Below are 26539 nucleotides of genomic sequence, written 5' to 3' on the forward strand. Positions count from 1 at the left end.
TTTTTTTTTTTTCCCTTCAAAATTCAATTGACATTATACAAAAATACAGTCTCTTTAGTGATTTAAGACTGTGTGGTTACTAGACCATCCAAGAAAAAGCTCACTTAGTACTGCAGCTGAAAAATTAAGTACCTTGATAAGGAATGCTGTTCTGCTTTCTATAAAGTAACAAGTATGTAATACATAAGTACATAAACATTCAAAACCTTTTTTTATAGGTTTATGATGCAAAATACATATTCTGTGCAGGTTGAGTAAAAACATCCCTTAATTCTGATTCCTGTAAGAATACCTCAGACATTCTACATGTAAATATTCTATCAGATATGTACCATCCATCAGCTAGTTGGGAATCTTTGTTATTTTGAATTTGTCATGTATTGACATTTTATTGGGTTTTGTTTTTATAAGGGTTTCAGTAATGACTTGATTCTTAAAAGTCCTTCACTAAATCTAGGATAAAACACCATGAAAAACAAAGAAAATGATTTACAGTATTAAGTAAAAATTGTCTATTCTTTTATATTGTTGCTGTATCTTTTTTTTCTGATGCGTGATTTGCTTCTGCAAGCTAACCCCTAGTCATGAGAGTTCATATTTTGCCTGCTAAATAGTTCATATCTCTCTATCTGCAAAGTCCCATCTCTCCCACCCCAAAGGAGGTGCTCAAAGAAGGCCACTTGGTTGTTATCATTCACAGGCTTCAATAGTCACCATCTGTAGTAATTTACTATAATAATCTGTAAACTAAAAATAGTCCTAAAAGGACTCACTTCTTGTTCATTTCTCCCAAACAGAATGAGTAACCAACTTAAATAGTTGTTCTGTATCTCTGAAACCAATCTTTTAGGTATTCAGAACAGAAATTCCAATATATCCTGATTCTATAGGGATTAACCTCTAGATCCAGCAGTGAGAGTTAAATATTGTTTCATCTTGCTTGCTGTTAAGGATGTTACAAACAAAATTAACAGGTTACATTTTATAAGAGAAAAGAGACTACTCTTTGTTTTCATATTAACATCATCTTTAAAACTAGTTTCTCCAAGCTCTTTTTTTGATATTTGACTTTGCATTAACTATCCCTTCAGGCATCTTCCTGGATGTTATATGAACTCTGACAGTCAGAACTTCTATATACTATCAAGTAGAAAACTTTCACTTCAATATCCAACTATCTAAAGTCACTTTGGTTCATGGTGACTCCCCAAAATAAAAAAATGGGGAACATTTCCCAAGCAGTGTATGGCTAGCTGAGGCTCTGTAGTGAGGCCATGTTTCCAGAGCTTAATTAAAAAATCAATTTATTCAAGAGGTCCTTTTTATTTTAGTAGTTGGTAACATTTTGTAAGTGGTATGTGATGCACGGAAGTGTTTAAAGAATCAAAATTTATTTGTTGGCTTGAAACATTTTAACTCACAGACTATATATGTATGCATTATTATTTGCACAGTGGATTTCCATTGTCCTTAAAATTGTTGGCAATTTAAAAAAAATTTGGACTTAATTCAACATCTATTTGGGCAGTAGGTGGGAAATGGGAAAGCTCTGTCCTGAATTCATTTTGTTTTCAAGTTAGCACCCTTGGCAGCATATCAGTGACTATGGTTTCTAGTGACCATATTTTTTTTGTGACTTTAATCTTTTGCTATTAAAATTAAGCATTTGTCATAGGCATAGCTATTGCAATTATTAGATAACATAGTAATTAATGAAAAACAGCACTTAAATTCATTGGGACTTGCTTTCTATTTACCTTGCACTAATGTAAATGGCTTATTCCCTATCCTAATAACTTGTTCTAGGGATATATATAGAATAATATATTGACAAATTTTGCTAATTCACTATGAGGTAACACAATATTTTTCAAAAAAACTTTTGTGTACTTATTCTATAATGGATTACACAACCGAAGTATTTTTTTTCTCATATCTTCTACAATTTTGTCAATTGGGATAGTTAGCCAAAGGGAAAATGAAAAACAGTAGACTCAGAACCTTTTAGCAGACTTTTCATTCTCAGTTTTGTAGTTGTGTTTGAAACATATCTGCTAGAGACAACTTACTTAACAAATGGATGGCACACACTCAGGGTCATCAGATATAAATCAAATTCCAACATATTAAAAAAGTAAAGAATACATTTGACAGAAATTACCTTTGCTTACAAAAAATTCATTACATACAATCTGCATATTTTATTGGACCAAGAACTGTCCTCTCCATTTACAAAACCAAAGAGAAACCTGATGGTTAAATAATATTCCCCCCAACCTCCTGTAAGTGCACCATGTGTAGTCCCAAGTTTTTAAAGCTCATCTCAGGGTCCTGTGTCTCCACTTACACTACACTCTATTCACTGCTATATTCAGTCTAAAGCAAAGCAAAGCAAGGTAAGTCTGTAGTTTTCACAAAGAAGTTGAGGGAATCATCAATGCCAAGAGCAATGTTACCGATGATGAAGATGGGGAGAGTGTGTGGAGGGTCGACTGGGCACTAGTGATTTTCCCACCTGTGAAAATAGAGAAGCATTAAATGCAGCAAATTATTTTGATTTTGCTTGAGCTAGGAGAGAGTTGTTTTTAGGTTTTTAAGACAAAGGAGTGCACATGGGTTTGTTTCTGATGAGGGTGTGCTTATAAAAAAAGATAAGGTATCGGGCTCCCAAAAATTATATGGAAGGCAGAATTCTATGTGGAATACTGTCTTACAAGGCTATGTCATGTCTGAAAAACACATCTACTCTGAGATTTAGTTTAATTTTCACCAATGATGCACTGATGGAAAGCATCCCAAATTCCAGGTAGGTATGAACAATAAAATAGTATATTTTATTGTATATTTATTGTATAGTTTAGGAAAGGGAACAAGAATAATTAGCAAAAGTTTGTGTCAATAGAATTCATAATTTAATTACGTCAGTCAGTGTTTGAGTTTGATAAACAAAAGTATTTTAATTATTTAATTTATTTATGGGTTCTCCACTGACTTGATTGTTTCAGTTGAACAGGCTTAAATTCTAGATTCTCATACCAAACTTGGCAAAGGCAAGAGATCCATCTTTCATCACTCTTACCTATATTATACCCAGGAGAAATTCTTCCTTTTTGGAAACAAAATATTTTATGCGGTTAATGTACTAAGGTGGCTGTTTGATTAAACACACTGATCTGAATGGATCAGTTTGAAGTAGTTTTGATAGTTCCACATAACAAACTCCACATGAACTAAGTACTACCCTTAGAGCTAACTTAACGGTTCCTCAAGTCAGAAATCTGAAGTATTGTCGTCATGATCGATATTTAATGAACATTTACTACATGCAGTGCACTGTGATGAGCCCTTTATACATATCATCTTATTCAAGGCTCACAACATTTCCATGCAGTAAGTACCATTTTTATTTCCCTGAGCTTAGATAATAGAACTTGCTTACAGTCATCAAGATGGGATTAGTGGAAACAGATGTTCTTATAATTGGCCTTAATTAAAACCTTACTGATAAATTAATCATAAAAAAAGGTACTACCCAGTTTTTGGGATCATCGTTCTGTCAAGTTACCTTCTCTGGCAAGAGTTGAGTGTTAATGGGATCTGGTTATGATTTTTGTTATGGAAATAGTGTCCACATTTTTTCCCCAGATGTTTATTTAAGAGCTGGGGCACCATTTTCTTGGTAACACACACACATATAGGCACACACACACATAGCAACAGCAGCAGCAAATCTTTTCTTAGAAAATGTTCATATTTAAGGCACTAATAGAACTTTAATCAACATATTGGAGAATGTAACATGTATTTCACCTTGTACAAAAGGAATTATTGCAAAGTGCATGACCTCATGTGAACCACAAGAAAGGCCTGATGACAAAGCTTCACTGGAGTGGTATGTAATACAAACTGTGAAAACATCTTTTCTATTTATTTGAGAGTGGCTGAGTCCTTGTTAAATTGACTAACATGACACCTTTACAAAATCATCTCACTTTCAGAATGCAAAGCAGACTATAGCTCAGATTTCACAAAGAATCCACAAACCAAAAATGTTATTTTGGTAGAGCAAATCAAAACAAAACACAAACATCAACACTGGACTAAGTTTTAGTTCCAGCTGCAAAACTAACTATTTTACTTGAGCGAGCCCTTGAACTTCTTAAGGCTTTTGGTTTTTGGAAATGATAAGAATGAAACCAATTGTTGCTCATTTTCTATAGGTCTGAGATAGACAATGAGTTCTTATTTTATTAAAACTCAGAAAATGGGCTGCACTAGCTATATATTTTTAACTAAATCATAAAAGTTGACAATTTGTTTTTCATGAAATAAAAGTTGTAATACAATGGGAGAATCAATGTCTTTATAAGTACTTTCAAACTTGGGGCTGATACTTTCCAGATGATACTTTACAATCTGGTTGTCTTAGAGTTGACAGGAACCTTGGGGAGTCAGAGAATAATAGAATACTTAGAAGGATAAAAGAAGATAATATATGAAAAATACTTAGCGTAATGTAAAGAACATGATCAGCGGTCAGTAAATGCTCATTGTATCATTGCTTTTAGAAATTTAAGACTTATGATGCAAGCAGAGAGTTGTCATCTTTTTCACTTTTCAGAAATAATCTTTAGTCTTTCAAGGTGCTCTTGAAAATTTAACACCCATATCTGAACAGTTCAATTGTAGTAATCAATGCAGAGACAATATTACCTCTCTTGCTTTTGAAGTTATACTTTTATAAATGAATCATAAAGTGTATTAAATTTTAGTGTGGCCACACTGTATTTAAATTCTTAGGTCTTTTCACCTAAATTTCTGAAAAATGTCAGATTTCATATATCTTGTGGTTTTTTTAAATTTTTAACTTTTCATTTTGAAATAATTTTAGATGAACCAAAAGTTGTAAAATAGAGCAAAGAATATATATCCAGATTCCTTAAATGTTTATTCATCATTTGTGCTATTATTCTCTCTATAAATACATACATTTTTCCCTGATCCATTTTTTAAAATTATGTTATGTTAGTCATCACACAGTACATCCTTAGTTTTTGATGTCCTGAGCCATTTGAAAGTAAGTTGCAGATATGATATACATTTGACCCTAAATACTTTAATGTATAGTTCCTAAAAATAAGACATTTTCTTATATAATCACAGTACCTTTTTAAAAGAAAAGGTAATTATTGATATATATGTTATCTAATCTATAGACATTATTCAGATTTTATGAACTGTCCCAATAATATTCTTTATCTCATGTTGTATTTTATGTAAGAATTTACTTATCAAATATTATGTAAATGACTTTTCCTCAGAGCTTCAGTCTAATTATTTTCTTCCTTGTATTTGCCTTCTATCCCACTTTGTGGAATCAAAAAAAAAAAAAATCATATGCAATACCTCTGGTCTTAATCCAAATTGATAAATATGTTGAATGCAACAAAGCCACATGCAGTATCCTATAGGATATCACTGGATACTTCCCTTTAGGCTGACAATTCTGCTTGAGAATGATTATTCAATAAATAATGCTCATAATTGCCCATTAATTAACTGCACATTAAACATTTTTAATCAAGGATTTAGGGAAAATTATCTGATATTTTCTTAATAAGGGAGAACTGCATACTCTATTATTTTTTTTTTACTACTTCAGTGAAATGGTTACTCATTTCTAAATTTATAAAATTTCTCTTCCTTTAATTTCTTTGCTGATGTAATAATGATGGTAGTGGTGAAGATACGTGGTCTTGGAGATAAGTGTACTTGGTTCCAAATCCTAGTTCTTCTACTTAGTGTGGTCTTAGGCAAGTTACTTAAATTTTCTCTGTAAAATATGAATAACGCCATCGACCTCATATAATTATTACTAAGACTAAATAAAATGATGTATAAGATATGACCAGTAAGACTTATGACCAATCCTAACACATAGTAAGGGCTCAGTAAAAGCTATAAATTTTTAATACTGATAATAAAAACAATGAGACACAAATAAGTTCCAGTGATCTAATGTACAGCATTGTGATTATAGTTAAAAATACTATAGTACACACTTGAAAGTTGTGCAGGGAGTAAATTTTAAATGTTCTCACTACAAAAAGAAATGGCAGTTATATGGCATGATGAAGGCATTAGCTAATGCTATGGTGTTAATTTTCCAGTGCATAAATATATTAAATCAACAAGTTGTATAACTTAAATCTACAAAATGCTACATGTCAATTATATCTCAGTAAACCTGGAAAACAAAAAATGATACTCAATAGAGTTTATAATTTACTTTGAAATCAATAAAGATGATACAAGTTTAATTTTAAGGAGCATTTCTTTTAAGCTTTTCTGTACCTCATACACCTCATTCTCCATTATCTAATGATAAAAGTAATCAAGGTAATTGAGAAATAATTATGTTAAAACAGTGAACTGGCAGTTTAAAAGCAATATTGCAAAGCCCAAATGGCCAGCAAGGTGCTTCTTGAAATATTTTCTTATTAATTAGAGGATGGTATGGAAATCAGAGTGAGAAATGGGACCTTTACAAAGTTTTCATCCATGCAATTCATCATATTAATTTTGGTGAGGTTTACACTATTTAACATTGTTGGTGGTCATCAAATTAAGCCTACTATGTCAAAACTTACCTGAATAGGATGGTACCCTAATTTGGGTACTAGCTGTCCCATCCCCTCCTTCACTGTATGCTCGAACTTCAATAATATAGACTCCAGCATCCGGCAGTGGTACTACTGCTTGAGGTTTCTGTGTTTCAATAACTTGACTATTGCTGTGCCCCTCTTGCCTATAAAAAACCTGTAAATAATAACAGAGGTTTGAACATTTTATATTCAAATTATTCCAAATCTTTATTGAATGACTATGTTATGTCATATTTTGAGCTAAGGAAGCCTATGACTTTGACAGATATGTAAGTAAATGCAATGTATATGCTATATGCAACAGTGAAAAAGTACATAAAATGCTATGGAAATAAAGAAGGAGAGTTTAATTCTGTCTGTGGGTTAGGAAAAGCTTTTCAGAGGATGTGATGCCTGAGCTAAGTATCTGAGTATGAGTAGAGTTTTAAAGTTGGATAAAGGGATGAGAATTCTAGGAAAAGATAAGAGAAAATGAAAAAAAAAATACACCTAAGCAATAAGAAACCATAACATTAGGGTATGGAATAGACAGAAGACATATGGGGATGGTGATACATGATCTAGAGCAGTAGGTAGTGAAGGGGCATATCACTGAAGTCTTTTGTTCTTGGTTACTGAAATGAATAGTAGCCTGAGGGAGTAGTCAAAGTTGGCATCTTCAAATTCAAAGGACTAAAAAGATAACTTGTTAAAAATTTAAAAAATAAATATTTAACAATGTAAAAAATCACTGAAAAGTTAAAATTTTAGTGTTTTTACTTACTTCTGTGGTTTGCTTTACTGTGAACTGGCATTTGGATGTTTTGGATAGTAAAGTAAATTCTTTTTTGACACCTAACCATGGTACTAGAATAGAACATGTATTCATGGCAAACAGTTTCAGAATTACAAATTAGGACAGGATTATCCTGGGGTGCCTGGGTGGCTAAGTTGGTTAAGTATCTGCCTTCAATTCAAATCATGACCCCGGGGTCCTGGGATCAACCCCCATATTGAGCTCCTTGCTCAGCGGGAGCCTGGCTCTCTCTCAGTCTGTTGCTCCCCCTGCTTATGCTCTGTCTTGCTCACTCTTTCAAATAAATAAATAAATATCTTTAAAAAGAAAAGACATAAGGAGAAGGGACAAGATGGCAGAGGAGTAGGGGACGACCCTATTTCCACTGGCCCCCTGAATTGAGCTAAATATCTACCAGAACACTCTGAACACCCATGAAATCAGCCTGAGATATAAGATTATACACGTCTGGATCTCTACAGGGGCATAGGACATAATGGAGAGGGTTTACCTTGCTTGGATCATGGTTGATATATTCAGCTATACATCTCCTCAACCACGTCTCACCAAAAAGTAGGACGAGGAACACCCAACAGAGGAAAGAGACAGAGACTGTGACCTCTGCCACAAAACTACTGAATATGGTCATAAACAGTGTGTTGGAAATAGAATTCAGGGTAAGAATTATCCAGACAATAGCTAGGTTGGAGAATACTATTAGTGGCAACATAGAATCTCTAAGGGTGGAAGTGAGAGCTGATCTGGCAGATCTCATTAGAATGAGATCCATTCTAATCTAAATACTCTAACAGCTGGGGTAAATGAGGCAGAATTTGTGATCTAGAAAACAAACTGATAGAAAAGAAGGACCAGGAGGAGGCCTAGAACAAACAGCTTAGAAACCATGAAATCAGAATTAGGGAAATGACACCATGAAATGTTCCAATGTCAGAATTATTGAGATCCCTGAGGAGGTGGAGAGAGAGAGAGGACTAGAAGATATAGTTGAACAAATTCTAGATGAGAATTTCCCTGATCTAGGGAATGGAACAAGTGTTCATGTCCTAGAGGCAGAGAGGACACCCCCCAAGATCAATGAGGATAGAAAGACCCCCCAGACATGTGATGGTGGAATTCCTGAATCCTAAATTCAGAGAAGATGTCTTAATGGTAGCTAAGGGGGAAGAGATTCCTTATATACAGAGTTGGGGCCATGAGAATAATGTCAGACCTGTTCACAGAAACCTGGCAAGTCAGAAACACCTGGCAAGACATATTCAGGGCACTAAATGAGAAGAACATTAGCTAAGAATAGGTTTTCTGACAAGGCTGACATTCAGAATGGATGGAGAGATAAAGAGCTTCCAAGACCAGCAAAGTCTAAAAGATTATGTAACCACCAAGCTGGCACTACAAGAAATATTAAGAGGGTTTTATAAAAGAAGAAAGAACCCAAGAGTGATATAGAACAGAACTTTACAGACAATCTATAAAAACAAGGACTTCACAGACAATAAAAACTTATCTTTTAACAATCACTTTCAACATGAATGGCCTAAATGCTCCCATAAAATGGCACAGGGTTGCAGACTGGATAAAAAGACAGGACCCATCCATATGCTGTCTACAGGAAACCTGTTTGGAACCTAAAGATACATCCAGACTGAAAGTGAAGGAATGGAGAATCATCTTTCATGCCCATGGGCCCAAAAGAAAGCTGGGGTAGTGATCCTCATATCAGATAAATTAGATTGCAAGCTAAAGACCATACTCAGAGATAAAGAAGGAAACTACATCATTATTTTTTTATAAATTAATTTATATATTTTTTAAACATATAATATATTTTTATCCCCAGGGGTACAGGTCTGTGAATTGTCAGGTTTACACATTTCACAGCACTCACCATAGCACATACCCTCCCCAATGTCCATAACCCCACACCCCCCCTCCCAACCCCCCCCCCCCCATCAACCCTAAGTTTGTTTTGTGAGATTAAGAGTCACTTATGGTTTGTCTCCCTCCCAATCCCATCTTGTTTCATTTACTCTTCTCCTACCCCCTTAACCCCCCATGTTGCATCTCCTCTCCCTCATATCAGGGAGATCATATGATAGTTGTCTTTCTCCGATTGACATATTTCGCTAAGCATGATACCCTCTAGTTCCATCCACATTGTCGCAAATGGCAAGATTTCATTTCTTTTGATGGCTGCATAGTATTCCATTGTGTATATATACCACTTCTTCTTTATCCATTCGTCTGTTGATGGACATCTAGGTTCTTTCCATAGTTTGGCTATTGTAGACATTGCTGCTATAAACATTTGGGTGCACGTGCCCCTTCGGATCACTACGTTTGTATCTTTAGGGTAAATACCCAGCAGTGCAATTGCTGGGTCATAGGGTAGTTCTGTTTTCAACATTTTGAGGAACCTCCATGCTGTTTTCCAGAGTGGTTGCACCAGCTTGCATTCCCACCAACAGTGTAGGAGGGTTCCCCTTTCTCCGCATCCTCGCCAGCATCTGTCATTTCCTGACTTGTTCATTTTAGCCATTCTGACTGGTGTGAGGTGATATCTCATTGTGGTTTTGATTTGTATTTCTCTGATGCCGAGTGATATGGAGCACTTTTTCATGTGTCTGTTGGCTATCTGGATGTCTTCTTTGCAGAAATGTCTGTTCATGTCCTCTGCCCATTTCTTGATTGGATTATTTGTTCTTTGGGTGTTGAGTTTGCTAAGTTCTTTATAGATTTTGGACACTAGCCCTTTATCTGATATGTGATTTGCAAATATCTTCTCCCATTCTGTCAGTTGTCTTTTGGTTTTGTTAACTGTTTCCTTTGCTGTGCAAAAGCTTTTGAGCTTGATAAAATCCCAATAGTTCATTTTTGCCCTTGCTTCCCTTGCCTTTGGTGATGTTCCTAGGAAGATGCTGCTGCGGCATTTGACCTCAGGTCAAAGAGGTTGCTGTCTGTGTTCTCCTCAAGGATTTTGATGGATTCCTTTCTCACATTGGGGTCCTTCATCCATTTTGAGTCTATTTTCGTGTGTGGTGTAAGGAAATGATCCAGTTTCATTTTTCTGCATGTGGCTGTCCAATTTTCCCAACACCATTTATTGAAGAGGCTGTCTTTTTTCCATTGAACATTCTTTCCTGCTTTGTCAAAGATTAGTTGACCATAGAGTTGAGGGTCTATTTCTGGGCTCTCTATTCTGTTCCATTGATCTATGTGTCTGTTTTTGTGCCAGTACCATGCTGTCTTCATGATGACAGCTTTGTAATAGAGCCTGAAGTCTGGAATTGTGATGCCACCGACTTTGGCTTTCTTTTTCAATATTGCTTTGGCTATTCGAGGTCTTTTCTGGTTCCATATAAATTTTAGGATTATTTGTTCCATTTCTTTGAAAAAAAAAATGGATGGTACTTTGATAGGAATTGCATTAAATGTGTAGATTGCTTTAGGTAGCATAGACATTTTCACAATATTTATTCTTCCAATCCAGGAGCATGGAACATTTTTCCATTTCTTTGTGTCTTCCTCAATTTCTTTCATGAGTACTTTATAGTTTTCTGAGTATAGATTCTTAGCCTTGTTGGTTAGGTTTATTCCTAGGTATCTTATAGTTTTGGGTGCAATTGTAAATGGGATTGACTCCTTAATTTTTCTTTCTTCTGTCTTGTTGTTGGTGTAGAGAAATGCAACTGATTTCTGTGCATTGATTTTATACCCTGACACTTTACTTAATTCCTGTACAAACTCTAGCAGTTTTGGAGTGGAGTCTTTTGGGTTTTCCACATATAGTATCATATCATCTGCGAAGAGTGATAGTTTGACTTCTTCTTTGCCGATATGGATACCTTTAATTTCCTTTTGTTGTCTGATTGCTGAGGTTAGGACTTCTAGTACTATGTTGAATAGCAGTGGTGATAACGGACATCCCTGCCGTGTTCCTGACCTTAGTGGAAAAGCTTTCAGTTTTTCTCCATTGAGAATGATATTTGCGGTGGGTTTTTCATAGATGGCTTTGATAATATTGAGGTATGTGCCCTCTATCCCTACACTTTGAAGAGTTTTGATCAGGAAGGGATGCTGTACTTTGTCAAATGCTTTTTCAGCATCTATGGAGAGTATCATATGGTTCTTGTTCTTTCTTTTATTGATGTGTTGTATCACATTGATTGATTTGGGGATGTTGAACCAACCTGCAGCCCTGGAATAAATCCCACTTGGTCGTGGTGAATAATCCTTTTAATGTACTGTTGGATCCTATTGGCTAGTATTTTCGTGAGAATTTTTGCATCTGTGTTCATCAAGGATATTGGTCTGTAGTTCTCTTTTTTGATGGGATCCTTGTCTGGTTTTGGGATCAAGGTGATGCTGGCCTCATAAAATGAGTTTGGAAGTTTTCCTTCCATTTCTATTTTTTGGGACCGGTTTCAGGAGAATAGGAATTAGTTCTTCTTTAAATGTTTGGTATAATTCCCCTGGGCTGGGCTTTTGTTTGTTCGGAGATTTTTGATGACTGTTTCAATCTCCTTACTGGTTATGGGTCTGTTGAGGCTTTCTATTTCTTCCTGGTTCAGTTGTGGTAGTTCATAGGTCTCTAGGAATGCATCCATTTCTTCCAGATTGTCAAATTTGCTGGCGTAGAGTTGCTCATAGTATGTTCTTATAATTGTATTTCTTTGGTGTTAGTTGTGATCTCTCCTCTTTCATTTATTACTTTATTTATTTGCGTCTTTTCTCTTTTCTTTTTGATAAGTCTGGCCAGGGGTTTATCAATCTTATTAATTCTTTCAAAGAACCAGCACCTAGTTTCGTTGATTTGTTCTATTGTTTTTTTGGTTTCTAGTTCATTGATTTCTGCTCTGATCTTTATGATTTCTCTTCTCCTGCTGGGTTTAGGGTTTCTTTCTTGTTCTTTCTCCAGCTCCTTTAGGTGTAGGGTTAGGTTGTGTACCTGAGACCTTTCTTGTTTCTTGAGAAAGGCTTGTACCGCTATATATTTTCCTCTCAGGACTGCCTTTGTTGTGTCCCACAGATTTTGAACCGTTGTGTTTTCATTATCATTTGTTTCCATGAATTTTTTCAATTCTTCTTTAATTTCCTGGTTGACCCATTCATTCTTTAGAAGGATGCTGTTTAGTCTCCATGTATTTGGGTTCTTTCCAAATTTCCTCTTGTGATTGAGTTCTAGCTTCAGAGTGTTGTGGTCTGAAAATATGCAGGGAATGATCCCAATCTTTTGATACTGGTTGAGACCTGATTTAGGACCGAGGATGTGATCTATTCTGGAGAATGTTCCATGTGCACTAGAGAAGAATGTGTATTCTGTTGCTATGGCATGAAATGTTCTGAATATATCTGTGATGTCCATCTGGTCTAGTGTGTCATTTAAGGCCTTTATTTCCTTGTTGATCTTTTGCTTGGATGATCTGTCCATTTCAGTGTGGGGAGTGTTAAAGTCCCCTACGATTATTGTATTATTGTTGATGTGTTTCTTTGGTTTTGTTATTAACTGGTTTATATAGTTGGCTGCTCCCACGTTAGGGGCATAGATATTTAAAATTGTTAGATCTTCTTGTTGGACAGATCCTTTGAGTATGAAATAGTGTCCTTCCTCATCTCTTATTATAGTCTTTGGCTTAAAATCTAATTGATCTGATATAAGGATTGCCACTCCTGCTTTCTTCTGATGTCCATTAGCATGGTAAATTCTTTTCTACCCCCTCACTTTAAATCTCGAGGTGTCTTCGGGTTTAAGATGAGTTTCCTGTAGGCAACATATAGATGGGTTTTGTTTTTTTATCCATTCTGATACCCTGTGTCTTTTGATTGGGGCATTTAGCCCATGAACATTCAGGGTAAGTATTGAGAGATATGAATTTAGTGCCATTGTATTGCCTGTAAGGTGACTGTTATTGTATATTGTCTCTGTTCCTTTCTGATCTACTACTTTTAGGGTCTCTCTTTGCTTAGAGGACCCCTTTCAATATTTCCTGTAGAGCTGGTTTGGTGTTTGCGAATTCTGTCAGTTTTTGTTTGTCCTGGAAACTTTTAATCTCTCCTTCTATTTTCAATGATAGCCTAGCTGGATATAATATTCTTGGCTGCATGTTTTTCTCGTTTAGTGCTCTGAATATATCATGCCAGCTCTTTCTGGCCTGCCATGTCTCTGTGGATAAGTGTGATGCCAATCTAATATTTTTACCATTATATGTTACAGACTTCTTTTCCCAGGCTGCTTTCAGGATCTTCTCTTTGTCACTAAGACTTGTAAATTTTACTATTAGGTGAGGGGTGTGGACCTATTCTTATTAATTTTGAGGGGGGTTCTCTGAACCTCCTGGATTTTGATGCTTTTTCCCTTTCCCATATTGCGGAAATGCTCTCCAATAATTCTCTCCAGTATACCTTCTGCTCCCCTCTCTGTTTCCTCTTCTTCTGGAATCCCAGTTATTCTAATGTTGTTTCGTCTTATGGTGTCACTTATCTCTCGAATTCTCCCCTCATGGTCCAGTAGCTGTTTGTCCCTCTTTTGCTCAGCTTCTTTATTCTCTGTCATTTGGTCTTCTATATCACTAATTCTTTCTTCTGCCTCATTTATCCTAGCAGTGAGAGCCTCTATTTTTGATTGCACCTCATTAACAGCTTTTTTGATTTCAACCTGGTTAGATTTTAGTTCTTTTATTTCTCCAGAAAGGGCTTTTATGTCTCCCGAGAGGGTTTCTCTAATATCTTCCATGCCTTTTTTGAGCCCGGCTAGAACCTTGAGAATCGTCATTCTGAACTCTAGATCTCACATATTACCAATGTCTGTATTGATTAGGTCCCTAGCCTTTGGTACTGCCTCTTGTTCTTTTTTTTGTGGTGAATTTTTCGCCTTGTCATTTTGTCCAGATAACAGTATATGAAGGAGCAAGTAAAATACTAAAAGGGTGGCAACAACCCCTGGAAAATATGCCTTAGCGAAATCAGAAGAGATCCCAAATCGTGAGGGTGGAGAAAGGGGATAAAAAGAGGTTCAGAAAGAAAAAAAAATGAAACAATTAAAAGAAGAAATATATAGAAAAAGAAAAAGAAAAAATATAAAAAAGAAAAAATATATTAGATAAACTAGTTAAAAAACGTTAAAAAAAGAAAAGGGTAAAAGTTTAAAAAATTTAGCAGAAGAAGAGAAAAAAATTGAAAAAGAAAAAAAAAATTAACTGCAAGGCTAAAGAATCATGGGGAGAAAGCTCTGAGCTCCGGCTTTGCCCTCTCTTCCTCTGGAATTCCGCTGTTCTCCTTGGTATTGAAACTGCACTCCTTGGTAGGTGAACTTGGTCCTGGCTGGATTTCTTGTTGCTCTTCTGGGGTAGGGGCCTGTTGTAGTGATTCTCAAGTGTCTTTGCCCCAGGCGGAGTTGCACCGCCCTTACCAGGGGCAGGGCTGAGTAATCCACTCGGGTTTGCTTTCGGGAGCTTTCGTTCCCTGAGCACTTTCCGTAGAGTTCTCGAGGACAGGAAGATGGTGGCCTCCCATTCTCCGGCCCAGAGGAGCTGAGAGCCCGGGGCCCCACTCCTCAGTGCGCCCTCAGAGAACAGCGCTCAATTACTCCCATCACCCTGGCCTCTGGCCGCGCTCCGAGCTGACTGAGCCTGCGACCAGTTCAAGGTAACCCTGAGATTAGAGCTCACTCCTTGGCTCTTCTCTGTAGCCGGCTTCCCCGTTCTAATACCTGTAAGCTCTGCGACACTCAGACATCCCCGATCCTTCTGTGACCCTGCGGGACCTGTGGCCATGCTGACCCTGCGTGGGCTTCACCCCGGTTAAGCCTCTGGAGCGATGTCCCTCAGCGGAACAGACTTTTAAAAGTCCCGATTTTGTGCTCCGTTGCTCCGCCGCTTGCCGGGAGCTGGCCCCTCCCCCCACGGTCTATCTTCCCGTCGCTTTGAATTCACTTCTCCGCCAATCCTACCTTTCAGAAAGTGGTTGATTTTCTGTTTCTAGAATTGCAGTTCTTCTCTTCGATCTCCCGTTGGATTTGTAGGTGTTTCAATCTTTAGATAAGCTATCTAGCTGATCTCCTGCTACCTGAAGTAGTTTCAGCCTGCTACTTCTCCGCCATCTTGACTCCTCCCCACACTACATCATTCTTAAAGGGTCTATCCACCAAGAAGATCTAACAATTAAAAAAGTTTATGCCCCCAACATGGGAGCAGCCACCTACATGAGCCAACTGTTAATCAAAATAAAGAGTCAAGTTGATAAGACTACATTAATTATAGGGGATCTTAACACATCACTCTCAGCAATAGACAGATAATCTAAGCAGAAAATCAATAAAAAACAAGAACATTGAATGACACATTGGACCAGATGGACTTCATAGGTATATACAGAACATTCCACCTTAAAACAACAGAATACTCAGAACTTTCTCCAGAATAGACCACACACTGGGTTGCAAATCAGGTCTCAACTGATATCAAAAGATTAAGATTATTCCCTGAATATTCTCAGACCACAATGCTTTGAACTGTAACTCAATCACAAGAAAAAATTTGGAAGGAATTCAAATACTTGGAACTGAAAGACCATCCTGCTCAAGAATGTTTGGGTCAATCACCTATGGGTTATGGCAAAGGCAGCCCTAAGGGGGAAATACATAGCCATCCAAGCCTCACTCAAAAAAATTGAAAAATCCCTAATATGCAAACTCTCTTTACACCTAAAAAACTGGAGAACCAACAATAAAGTAAGCCAACCCCACCCACAAGAAGGGAAATAATTAAAATTAGAGCAGAAATCACTGAGTTAGAAATTAGAGATACAGTAGAACACATCAACAAAACTAAAAGCTATTTTTTTTGAAAGAATAATTAAAATTGATAAACCACTGGCCAAACCCAAAAGAAAAGAGAGAGGATCCAAATTAATAAAATTACAAATGAAAAGGGAGATCACGACTAATACCAAGGAAATAGAAACAATCATCAGAAATTATTATCAACAGTTATATGCCAATAAGTTAAGCAGCCTAGATGAAATGAATGCATTCCTGGAAACCTATAAACTTCTAAGACTGAAACAAGAATAAATTGACAACCTGAATAAACCAATATCTAGTAATGGGATTGAAGCAGTGATCAAAAACTTCCCAAAAAACAAGAGTCCAGGACCTGACAGATATCCTAAGGAATTCTACCAAACATTCATAGAGGAAATAATACCTATTCTCCTGAAGCTGTTTCAAAAATTTAAAACAGAGGGGCACCTGGGTGGCTCAGTGGGTTAAAGCCTCTGCTTTCGGCTCAGGTCATGATCCCAGGGTCCTGGGATTGAGCCCCATATCGGGCTCTCTGCTCAGCGGGGAGCCTGCTTCCTCCTCTCTCTCTGCCTGCCTCTCTGCCTACTTGTGATCTCTGTCTGTCAAATAAATAAATAAAATCTTAAAAAAAAATTTAAAACAGAAGGAAAATTTCCAGACTCTTTCTATCAAGCCGGCATTACCTTGGTGTCTAAACTAGGCAAAGACCCCAGACCAATATCTCTGATGAATATGGATGCCAAGATTCTCAGAAAGATCCTAGCTAACAGGATCCAACAGTAAATTTAAAAAATTATCCACTATGACCAGGTGGGATTTATCAATGGGATGCAAGTGTGGTTCAACTTTTGCAAATCAATCAATGTGATAGAACAAATCAATAATAGAAGAGAGAAGAGCCACATGGTCCTCTCAATTGATGTAGAAAAAGTATTTGACAAGATACAACATCCATTCCTAATTAAAATGCTTCAAGTATAGGGATAGAGGGAATATTCCTCAACTTCATAAAATCTATCTGTGAAAAACCCACAGTGAGTATCATTCTCAAAGGGGAAAAGCTGACAGCCTTCCCTTTGAGATCAGGAACATGACAAGGATTACCCATTCTTGTCACTGTTGTTCATCATAGTACTAGAAGTCCTAGCAACAGCAATCAGACAACAAAAAGAAATAAAAGGTATTCAAATTGGCAAAGAAGAAGTCAAACTCTCTCTCTTCACAGATGGCTTGATACTTTATATGAAAAACCCAAAAGACTTCACCCTCAAAAACTAATGATGCATTTTATGGTGACTAAGAAATATGGTGACCTCAACTTACTAGAACTCATACAGCAATTCAGTAATATGGCAAGATAAAAAATCAATACACAGAAATCAGTTGCTTCCTTATACACTAACAATGGATCTGTGGAAAGGTAAATTAGAGAATCAGTTCCACTTACAATAGCACCAAAAACCATAAGATTATCTTGGAATAAACCTAATCAAAGAAGTAAAAGATATATACTTGAGGAACTACAGAATACTTATGACAGAAATTAAAGAAGACACAAAAAGATGGAAAACCATTCCATACTCATGAATTGGGAGAATAAACATTGTTAAAATGTCTATGCTGCCCAGAGGAATCTATACTTTCAATGTCATCCTGATCAAAATACCAGAAGCATTTCAAAGTGCTGGAACAAATAATCCTAAAATCTGTGTGCAACCAGAAAAGACCCCACATCTCTAAGGAAATGTTGAAAAAGAAAAACAAAGCTGGAGGCATCACATTGCCTGATTTCAAGCTTTATTACAAAGCTATGATCACCAAGACAGCATGGTACTGGCACAAAAACAGACACATAGACCAAGGAACAGAGTATAGAGCTGAGATACGGCCCCTCAACTCTATGATCAAATAATCTTCAACAAAGCAGAAAAAATATATATACAGTGGAAAAAAGACAGTCTCTTCAATAAATGGTGCTGGGAAAATTGGACAGCTATGTATAGAAGAATAAAACTGGACCATTCTCTTACACCATACACAAAGATAAATTCTAAATGGAAGAAAGACCTCAACGTGAGACAGGAGTCCATCAAAATCCTAGAGGAGAACATAGGCAGTAACCTCTTCGACATCAGCCACAGCAACTTCTTTCAAGACATGTCGCCAAAGACAAAGGAGACAAAAGTGAAAATGAACTTTTGGGACTTCATCAAGATCAAAAGCTTCTGCACAACAAAGGGAACAGCCAAAAAAACAAAGAGGAAACCCACAAAATGGGACATATTCTCAAATGGCAATACAGACAAAGGGCTGATATCCAAGATCTATAAAGAACTTCTCAAACTCAACACCCAAAAAACAGATACTCATCTCAAAAAATGGGCAGAAGACATAAACAGACACTTTTGCAAAGAAGACATACAAATGGCTAACAGACACATGAAAAAAAGTTTATCATCATTAGCCATCAGGGAAATTCAAATCAAAACCTCATTGAGATACCATCTTACACCAGTTAGAATGGCAAAGATTAACATGACAGGAAACAACAAATGCTGGGGAGGATGTGGGGAAAGGGGAACCCTCTTCCGTTGTTGGTGGGAATGCAAGTTGGTGTAGCCACTTTGGAAAACAGTGTGGAGATTACTCAAAAAACTAAAAATAAAGCTACCTTATGACCTGGCAATTGTACAGCTGGGTATTTACCCCAAAGTAACAGATGCAGTGAAAAGAAGGGCCATCTGTACCCCAATGTTCATAGCAACAATGTCCACAGTAGCCAAACTGTGGAAAGAGCTGAGATGCCTTTCAACAGATGAATGGATAAAGAAGATGTGGTCCATATATCCAGTGGAATATTATTTAGCCATCAGAAAGGGTGAATACTCAACCTTTGCATCAGCATGGATGGAACTGGAGGAGATTATGCTGAGTAAAATAAGTCAAGCAGAGAAAGTCAATTATCATATGGCTTCACTTTTCTTGCAGAACATAAGGAATAACATGGAGGACATTAGGAGAAGGAAAGGAAAAGTGAATTGGGGGTAATCAGAGAAGGAGACAAACCGTGAAAGACTGTGGATTCTGAGAAACAAACTGAGGGTTTTAGAGGGGAGGAGAGTGGGGAGATGGGTGAGCCTGGTGGTGTGTATTAAGGAGGGCATGTATTGCATGGAGCACTGGGTGTTGTACATAAAAAAAAAAGAATCTTGGAACACTGCATAAAAACTAATGATGAATTTTTATGGTGACTAACACAATTAAAAATAAATAAATAAAATAAATTTAAAAAGACATAAAATTATCCTTTGGTTACATATCAGAAAGCAAAGATCATAGGAGTTATGCAATTTATACAAGATCACGTGGCTAGTTAGGAAAGAAATTGGATTAGAAGTTTATTATTCTGATGATCAGTTAAGAGCTGCTTCAGAACTATATTATATTGTTTCTACTTACAGATCTGGATTAAAAAAACCTCCTACAAACAAAATAAAAGAAAATACAATCTCTATATTTCTGTTTAAGAAAAATTGACTTCTTCTGCCATCATTGTTCATTGTCAATAGTCAATATTTCAATTGTACCATAAAGGATGCTTAGAGAGCTAGATAAAAATTTGGATTTTTTCTTATTAAAATGTGTTTTGAGCTTGAACTAAGAGACATAGAAGGGAAAAAACTTTAGTAGAACAATCTTGTTATATATTAAATCTTGCCTATACTTGATCCTCCCTTTTGCATTCTGGTAATAAATGGTCCCTCCATTTCATTTTCTTTATCTTTCAGAGATTTAAATTTATTTCAGGGTCTCAGGAGAGAAGTAACTTCTCTCTAAAAGTATTCAGCACATGCAGTAATTATATGATTGAAATTCTTATAGGGAAGGATAAGAGTATAATTTATTGGATATATCATGTGGGCCAGGCACACTGCTATATATTGGAGATTCATAACAGAACAAGACCACATGGCTCCTGCTCTCATGGCACTTACAATGTAATAGGGGCAGATACTAATGCAGTGAAGTGTGATATACACTGCAATAGAAAATGTATTTGGTGATATAGCAATGCACAGAGTTGTACTTGGTCAAGATTTGGGGCATCAGAAACATTTCTCAGAGCATGCCCACAGCAGGTTCTTTCAGCTTAAAAAATGATAATTATATCAGAGTTTATGCTTCTTATTTTGACTGTAGCAGTGTAATGAATTAGAATTCTGATCATCCACATGAGGTAATTAGAAAGCAAATTTATGGCAATGAGGAAGTATGTAAATTGGTGAGGATTGGCAAGGGAGTGACTATTTTAGAGGACATTGTTATTATGTAATTATAAATTACAATTCTTATGACAAAGAAAAATGCAGCTAGTAATGCATATCTAATGTTGCTATAAAATCCAGAGTTGAAGAAAAATTTGTGGATCAGTTGAGATTTAGAAACAAAAGGTAAAAGCAGGAAAAATTCCAGTTGATGATATCAAAATGAATTTGAGATTAAATGTGGCTTTTACCAGTACATCCAGGGAGATGTGATGCTATGAGTCACTAAGTAGGTATACTAAGTGAAAAGATGCATTAAATTAAAGGTTAATCTTAGATGCTTGAGAGAATCTCGGCTCATTGTAAAATCCTGATTTAGTAAAGATGAATGAAAATGAGAAATACGAGAAGGTTAAGGAGTTATCAAGACATGTCAGAAATAGTTATTGACAATAAGGAGTTGAGTACTTTGAGAATCTAGACATTTACAGAATGGTGGTTGCGATCTTTAGGCATAAAGGAAACTATATTTTCAATACTGTCTTCAAATTCTACTTAATAAACTGGGAAGAGTGAGTTTTCTAAAGAAGTAATTCTAAACAAAAAATTAATGTGGTACTGCTATTTTGAAAAGCATAATCTAGAAATAGCTAGTCTATATATATGACGGTAATACAACAATGATGTGAGTTGGGTTAATGATATAACAATAAATTTTTGCTGGTTTTACCCACAAGTGCCCCTGAGAAGGATGGTTCCTATTAAAGGGAAGGCCTAGTCAGCAGCTGAGCATCTTGGGAATGGTCAAAGGGGACATCTGCTCTTCATAAGAGAAGGTGAGGAATCTGAAGGCCCAGTGGCAATGGGAAGGTGAGAAGTCAACAAGATGATAGAAACAAGATGAAAAGAAATTGGGGAAGCATAAGTACCAGTGAGAAGCCACTGACTGGGGGATGGCCAAATCACTTTTAAGAGCAGGATTTCCTATGGCCAATTTTCAGGTATTTGTTTGTATGGTATGCTTTTCACTTTGCCTGCTCCCACCAACATTTCTATCAAGTCTGCTTTCTACATGTATGTATTTGATATAACATAAGTTATTTTTGTTTTATTTTTAAAAAATATTTTATTATAAAAATTTCAAGCATAATCACATGTTAAAGGATAGTATAACTCATTATAAATGACTCTTTTTAATTTGTGGGTATGATAGGAAAGAGACTGGGTCCCATATAAGGAGTGAATATAAGATGAAGGAATAGCTGCAAGATACAGGGAATCAATGAGACTAGAATGGCCAAAGACATTAACTTCCCTTGAGAAGCTGGATAAATATAGGGGACATCTTCAGAATTCTGTAGGCTGTGGAATAAAATATCAACCCAGGTGTACATATATCTCAGGAGTCTGGAAGGTCCTGATGTTTAAGTTGAATAAATAAACAAAAGCTTCTGCCTACATTGATGGAACACCTAATAACTAGTAAACTTTGAGCCTGATTTTCCCCTACTCTCCCTGGCTCTGTAAACAGGCAGAAGGTAGAGGTGAGGGAGGAAGATATACGGAGAAAGGGTTGTATATCTAGGAAAAGATACTTTCTAGTTGTAGCCTAGAAAACAAAACCTTATCATTTTATTATGTAGCTGGGGGTCCTTGGGTCCTTATTCTGAATTCCTTCTGACTGATTGTTTTTGTTTTTGTTTTTTCTGAATGGATGAATTTTCTCTTAGTGGGGAAGGGGATATTTGCATAAGTGGATGTACAGTTCCTGGGCATTTATATTTATTTTCCCTTTTACTTAGGCTTAAATCTACATGAGAAGAACAAGGTGGAGATAAGATGATTGTTTTACTTTATAATCTTGGCAAACTTCTTTCATGATATAGAGAAAAAATTTCTCCATTCTCAAGAATATTAAGGAGAATTATGGCTGAATATGCTTCAGTCCACAGCTTTGTTATTGGCATTGGTATTTCTTTAGGAATGCCAGGAACAGATGTACCAATATTAATTAAAGATTCTAGATACAAACTCTACTCTAGAGGAATTATAAAAATGACATTTTATTCATTGAAAAGTATTTATTTGAGAAATAGGAGAAATGTAGAAAACTATATTAAAGAAATATAAGAAAAATAAATTAGAAAAAAAGTATTTGAAGTTTTTGCTCCATTTTCCAGATCACTTATAAATAATATATTAATAATATAAGTGACTATTTCTGAATTGGGAAATGTAAGAAAAAAAGAGAAAGGAATAATAATGAACTTGAAGAATTATAAGTACACTAAATATACTCCTAAATTGGACTTATCTTTTCAAATGGGGAGTTATTTTATTTGAGTGAAAATAATATGTAGCCATATCTTCAAGAGACCATCTTTCCCCAACATTCTTCTGGTTCTTCAGGCTTCTATTTCTTTTACTTTTTAATGAAAGTTGTGATGTGTTAAAATTATTGCTATTTAATCTGGACTTGTTAAACAAAATCCAAGGAAGTTCAATATATAATGGATGATCTCAAAAAGCAGTAAGAAATTTCACAACTAGGTAATACTTGACATTTATGTGAATGGATTTAATTTTAACATGTCTCCTCTGATACAACCATATATGTATGACTTGATTCCATCCTTCTTCCACTATATTCTTGGTCATTTTTTAGTTCCCTGGTAAGATTTATGATGAAGAGAACTCCTTTATCTTCTGAACACTTGAACAAAATTTCTCATCATACCTTTCTCTGTTAACATTTGTCCTTACATATGTTGTCACTTCAATCTTTGAAATTAAGTAAGGAACTAAGATCCATGCTTCTTAGGAAATGGATTGGTTGAATGTCAAGTTCCACTACTTTGTCTTATTATTATTTTATTATTCTCCTTTTGTTGTTTATTTTTAAAGAATGAGTTCAATTCTGTATTTAGTATCTTAACTGTAAGAAAAGATTTGAGTGTATTATTTATGGACCAAGTCTGCAGAATAAATCTATTTTTCTCCGTATCTGCCACTTTTTAATCATTTTCACAACCTGGCAAAGTTCTAGATGAAGACTTTTCTGAATTCATCTACTTTGGACTTAATACAAAAGGTAGAATGCACAGTCCTTGAATTTCAAACTTCAGGCATTGACTCCAAGTTTCCCAACATCAAACCTACACACCAGGTACATTTCCAGTGATCTCTTTTGCTTATAAAAGTAAAGTACCTTGGCAAAGACAAAGTAAAAATAAATGTACTTCTCTTTTTGATATTATAATTACTTGTGGAAGCCTTCTCTTACCCTGTTAAGCAGGAAGGCCTCTACCTCAAATTGCCTCATGGATAAAGATACAGTGTACTGACTTGTATCTACTTTTGTCAATCTTTTGTGACTGCCATATGCTATTAAGCTTAAGAGGTGGTCCACTGTTATACTGGTATTCTTGGTCTAGTGGTTAGGTCATTCTTGGTCTGGCAGTAGTTTGGGGGGATGTAGTAGAAATCAAAGAGGTTTTTTCCCTCTGAATGTCATGCTTACCCTTGGCCACTTGGGTGAACCTCCATCCAAATGGTACAGCTCTTTAGATGCAGTGCAGATCTTTGCCTAGGCTGGAGGAGTTTTCTCCAAAGTCATGTTCAGAAAAGGGGGCTACAAGCTTGTGTTCTCTGGGTTACATCCCTGTAGTTTAAATTTGCAGCTATTGTTTCTAATCACATTCCTGGCCCCTTGTGCATGTGTCAGGAGGAGTTTCATCCTGTGAAAACCAGACTTTCCTAGGAGAATTCAGGCACTGTGTTAAGCCACAGTCATCAGCCTAAAGTCCTTTTTCCCTCATGGGGCTCCTTGTGACATTTCTTTTTTTTTTCTTTTTTTTTCTTTTTAGAAGATTTTATTTATTTATTTGACATAGAGAGAAAGATCATAACTAGGTAGAGAGGCAAGCAGGGGGGCGGTGGGGAGCAGGCTCCCTCCTAAGCAGAGAGCCAGATGCAGGGCTCCATCCCAGGACCCTGAGATCATGACCTGAGCTGAAGGCAGAGGCTTAACCCTCTGAGCCACCCAGGAGCCCTTCCTTGTGACATTTCTGCCAATAGGTTTCTCATTGGGGATTATCCTGTCTATCAGAAGTTCTAATAAGATTTAGTTGCAAAGTAACAGGCTTTGAGGTCTCACTCCATTTGTTACCAGCAGACTCCTTTCTTAGGAATAAGCTCTTTCTTTTTAAGAACATAAGAAAGTATAACCATTTCAAGGAAATAAAAGAAAAAAAATCTTCTATCAATGTGTACCTAATTTGCCATTAACTTATATAACTAAGATGGAACATGCTAGTGATTCTGCCCCCAGCAAGAAGGTATTCCAAGGTAACTTCTGCAGTCTTCATTTGGGTAGAAGAGGCAGGCAACTTTCAAAGATTAGTTCCTTTTGTTAAAATTTCACCTAACCAGACATTCTTCCCCCAAAACAATTAGAATAAATAATAGTTATTTTTAAATGAACACCTTCTATATGCTGATAGCTATATGGTATTTTACATAAATTATCTTATTTAATCCATAAATAATTCTGTATGATAGATTGAAAGAAAGTCTGACTCACAAGCTAGTGTTCTTTTCCCACTACACTTCACAAACAAAAAAACCATGCTGAAAAAACACACATCTGATAATATATACATAATATACATCTAGTTGGGTTAAATTAATTAATTTATTCATTCATTCTAGAAACACTGGGGATAAAATGATGAGGAGTTACTGCCTTCAATCACATATAGTCTGGCTGGGGAAACAACCACATATAAAGAGGAAGAACAATGACAGAAATAGATGGGGTAATTGTGAGCAAAAAGAAGAATTACCTTGCCTGGGAACCCTATGCCCAACCTCACGTATTTTTCAGGGTTTATTATCTGAGAGGTGCCTTATGCTGACTGGTTCTGTCAGGTAGCTATATGCTTTCATGTAGCTCTTTCTTGTTTTCTACTTTGCCCCTCCAGTTTGGGAGTGTGGTTGCCATAGTTCTAATGATATTAGGTTTGTTCTTGGAAGGTATATCACCATTTGTGGCCATACTGCTACTTTTAATTATTGAAGGTATATTTGCCTTAGAGGAAAAGTTGTAAGGACATGGTTATTTGGGTAAGAGTATAGAAGGAAGAGAGCAAAGGGAAGGTCTAAAAAATGGGTCACCTGCCCTCCTGCAAAAGAGCAAATTCAATATCTCTAAGGATTAGAACAGATTTCAGTGTGAATGTTTGAGTAATTAAGGATGTCTGCCATCCATACTAATTATAGTCTGTAAGAAATAATATAATTTGTGTTTTAAAATATGATTAATGGGAATTACTTACCTTAAAATGTATTTCATTTATAACTTCTTAAGTTTTTAGCTTCAGAATTTTAACAATTTATATACAAAATACTGAGTTATAATTTCTGGTAATTGAAAAGCCACATAAATTATGATTTTCAGTCTAAATACTATTAAAATGCTTAAAATTTTTTTTTAAAGATTTTGTTTATTTATTTGTCAGAGAGAGAGAGCAAGCACAGGCAGACAGAGTGGCAGGCAGAGGCAGAAGGAGAAGCAGGCTCCCTGCCAAGCAAGGAGCCCGATGCGGGACTCGATCCCAGGACGCTGGGATCATGACCTGAGCCGAAGGCAGCTGCTTAACCAACTGAGCCACCCAGGCGTCCTAAAATGCTTAAAATTTTTGATATAACTAATATTCAATGTATGGTTCTATATAGAGTTTAAGACAATCATAGAATCTGATGAAAAAAGAATTTGAAATTCAACCAAATCAATATATAGACCACATAGTTGTTCTTCAAAAACAATCTAAATGTCTTCATATTACCAGCTTGCTTGCTGACACATTTCAGGATAACCATATGTGAAATGCTGTGTCTCTTTTGGAGCTTGGTGTCACTAGATGGACTCTTTCTTAAAGAAGAAAGAAAGAAAGAAAGAAAGAAAGAAAGAAAGAAAGAAAGAAAGAAAGAAAGAAAGAAAGAAAGAAAGAAAGAA

At 36.1% G+C, this 26539-nt stretch overlaps 1 protein-coding gene across 1 annotated transcript in view; it reads right to left on the bottom strand.

Annotated features, from left to right (window-relative positions):
• Positions 1-2310: 2310 nt before the first annotated feature.
• The window catches only part of LOC111154359 (contactin 5), a 560291-nt gene continuing 536062 nt past the window's right edge, over positions 2311-26539 (bottom strand). The window contains exons 22-23 of the mRNA XM_022513913.1: positions 6651-6819; positions 2311-2515 (exon numbers count right to left, since the gene is read on the bottom strand). Coding sequence (XP_022369621.1) covers positions 2412-2515; positions 6651-6819 — 273 coding nt within the window. The 3' untranslated portion in view covers positions 2311-2411. The remainder of the gene's footprint in view (positions 2516-6650; positions 6820-26539) is intronic.

This window comes from Enhydra lutris, unplaced genomic scaffold, assembly GCF_002288905.1.
Source record: "Enhydra lutris kenyoni isolate GAN:26980312 unplaced genomic scaffold, ASM228890v2 scaffoldscaffold37, whole genome shotgun sequence".
NCBI classification, from domain to species: domain Eukaryota; kingdom Metazoa; phylum Chordata; class Mammalia; order Carnivora; family Mustelidae; genus Enhydra; species Enhydra lutris.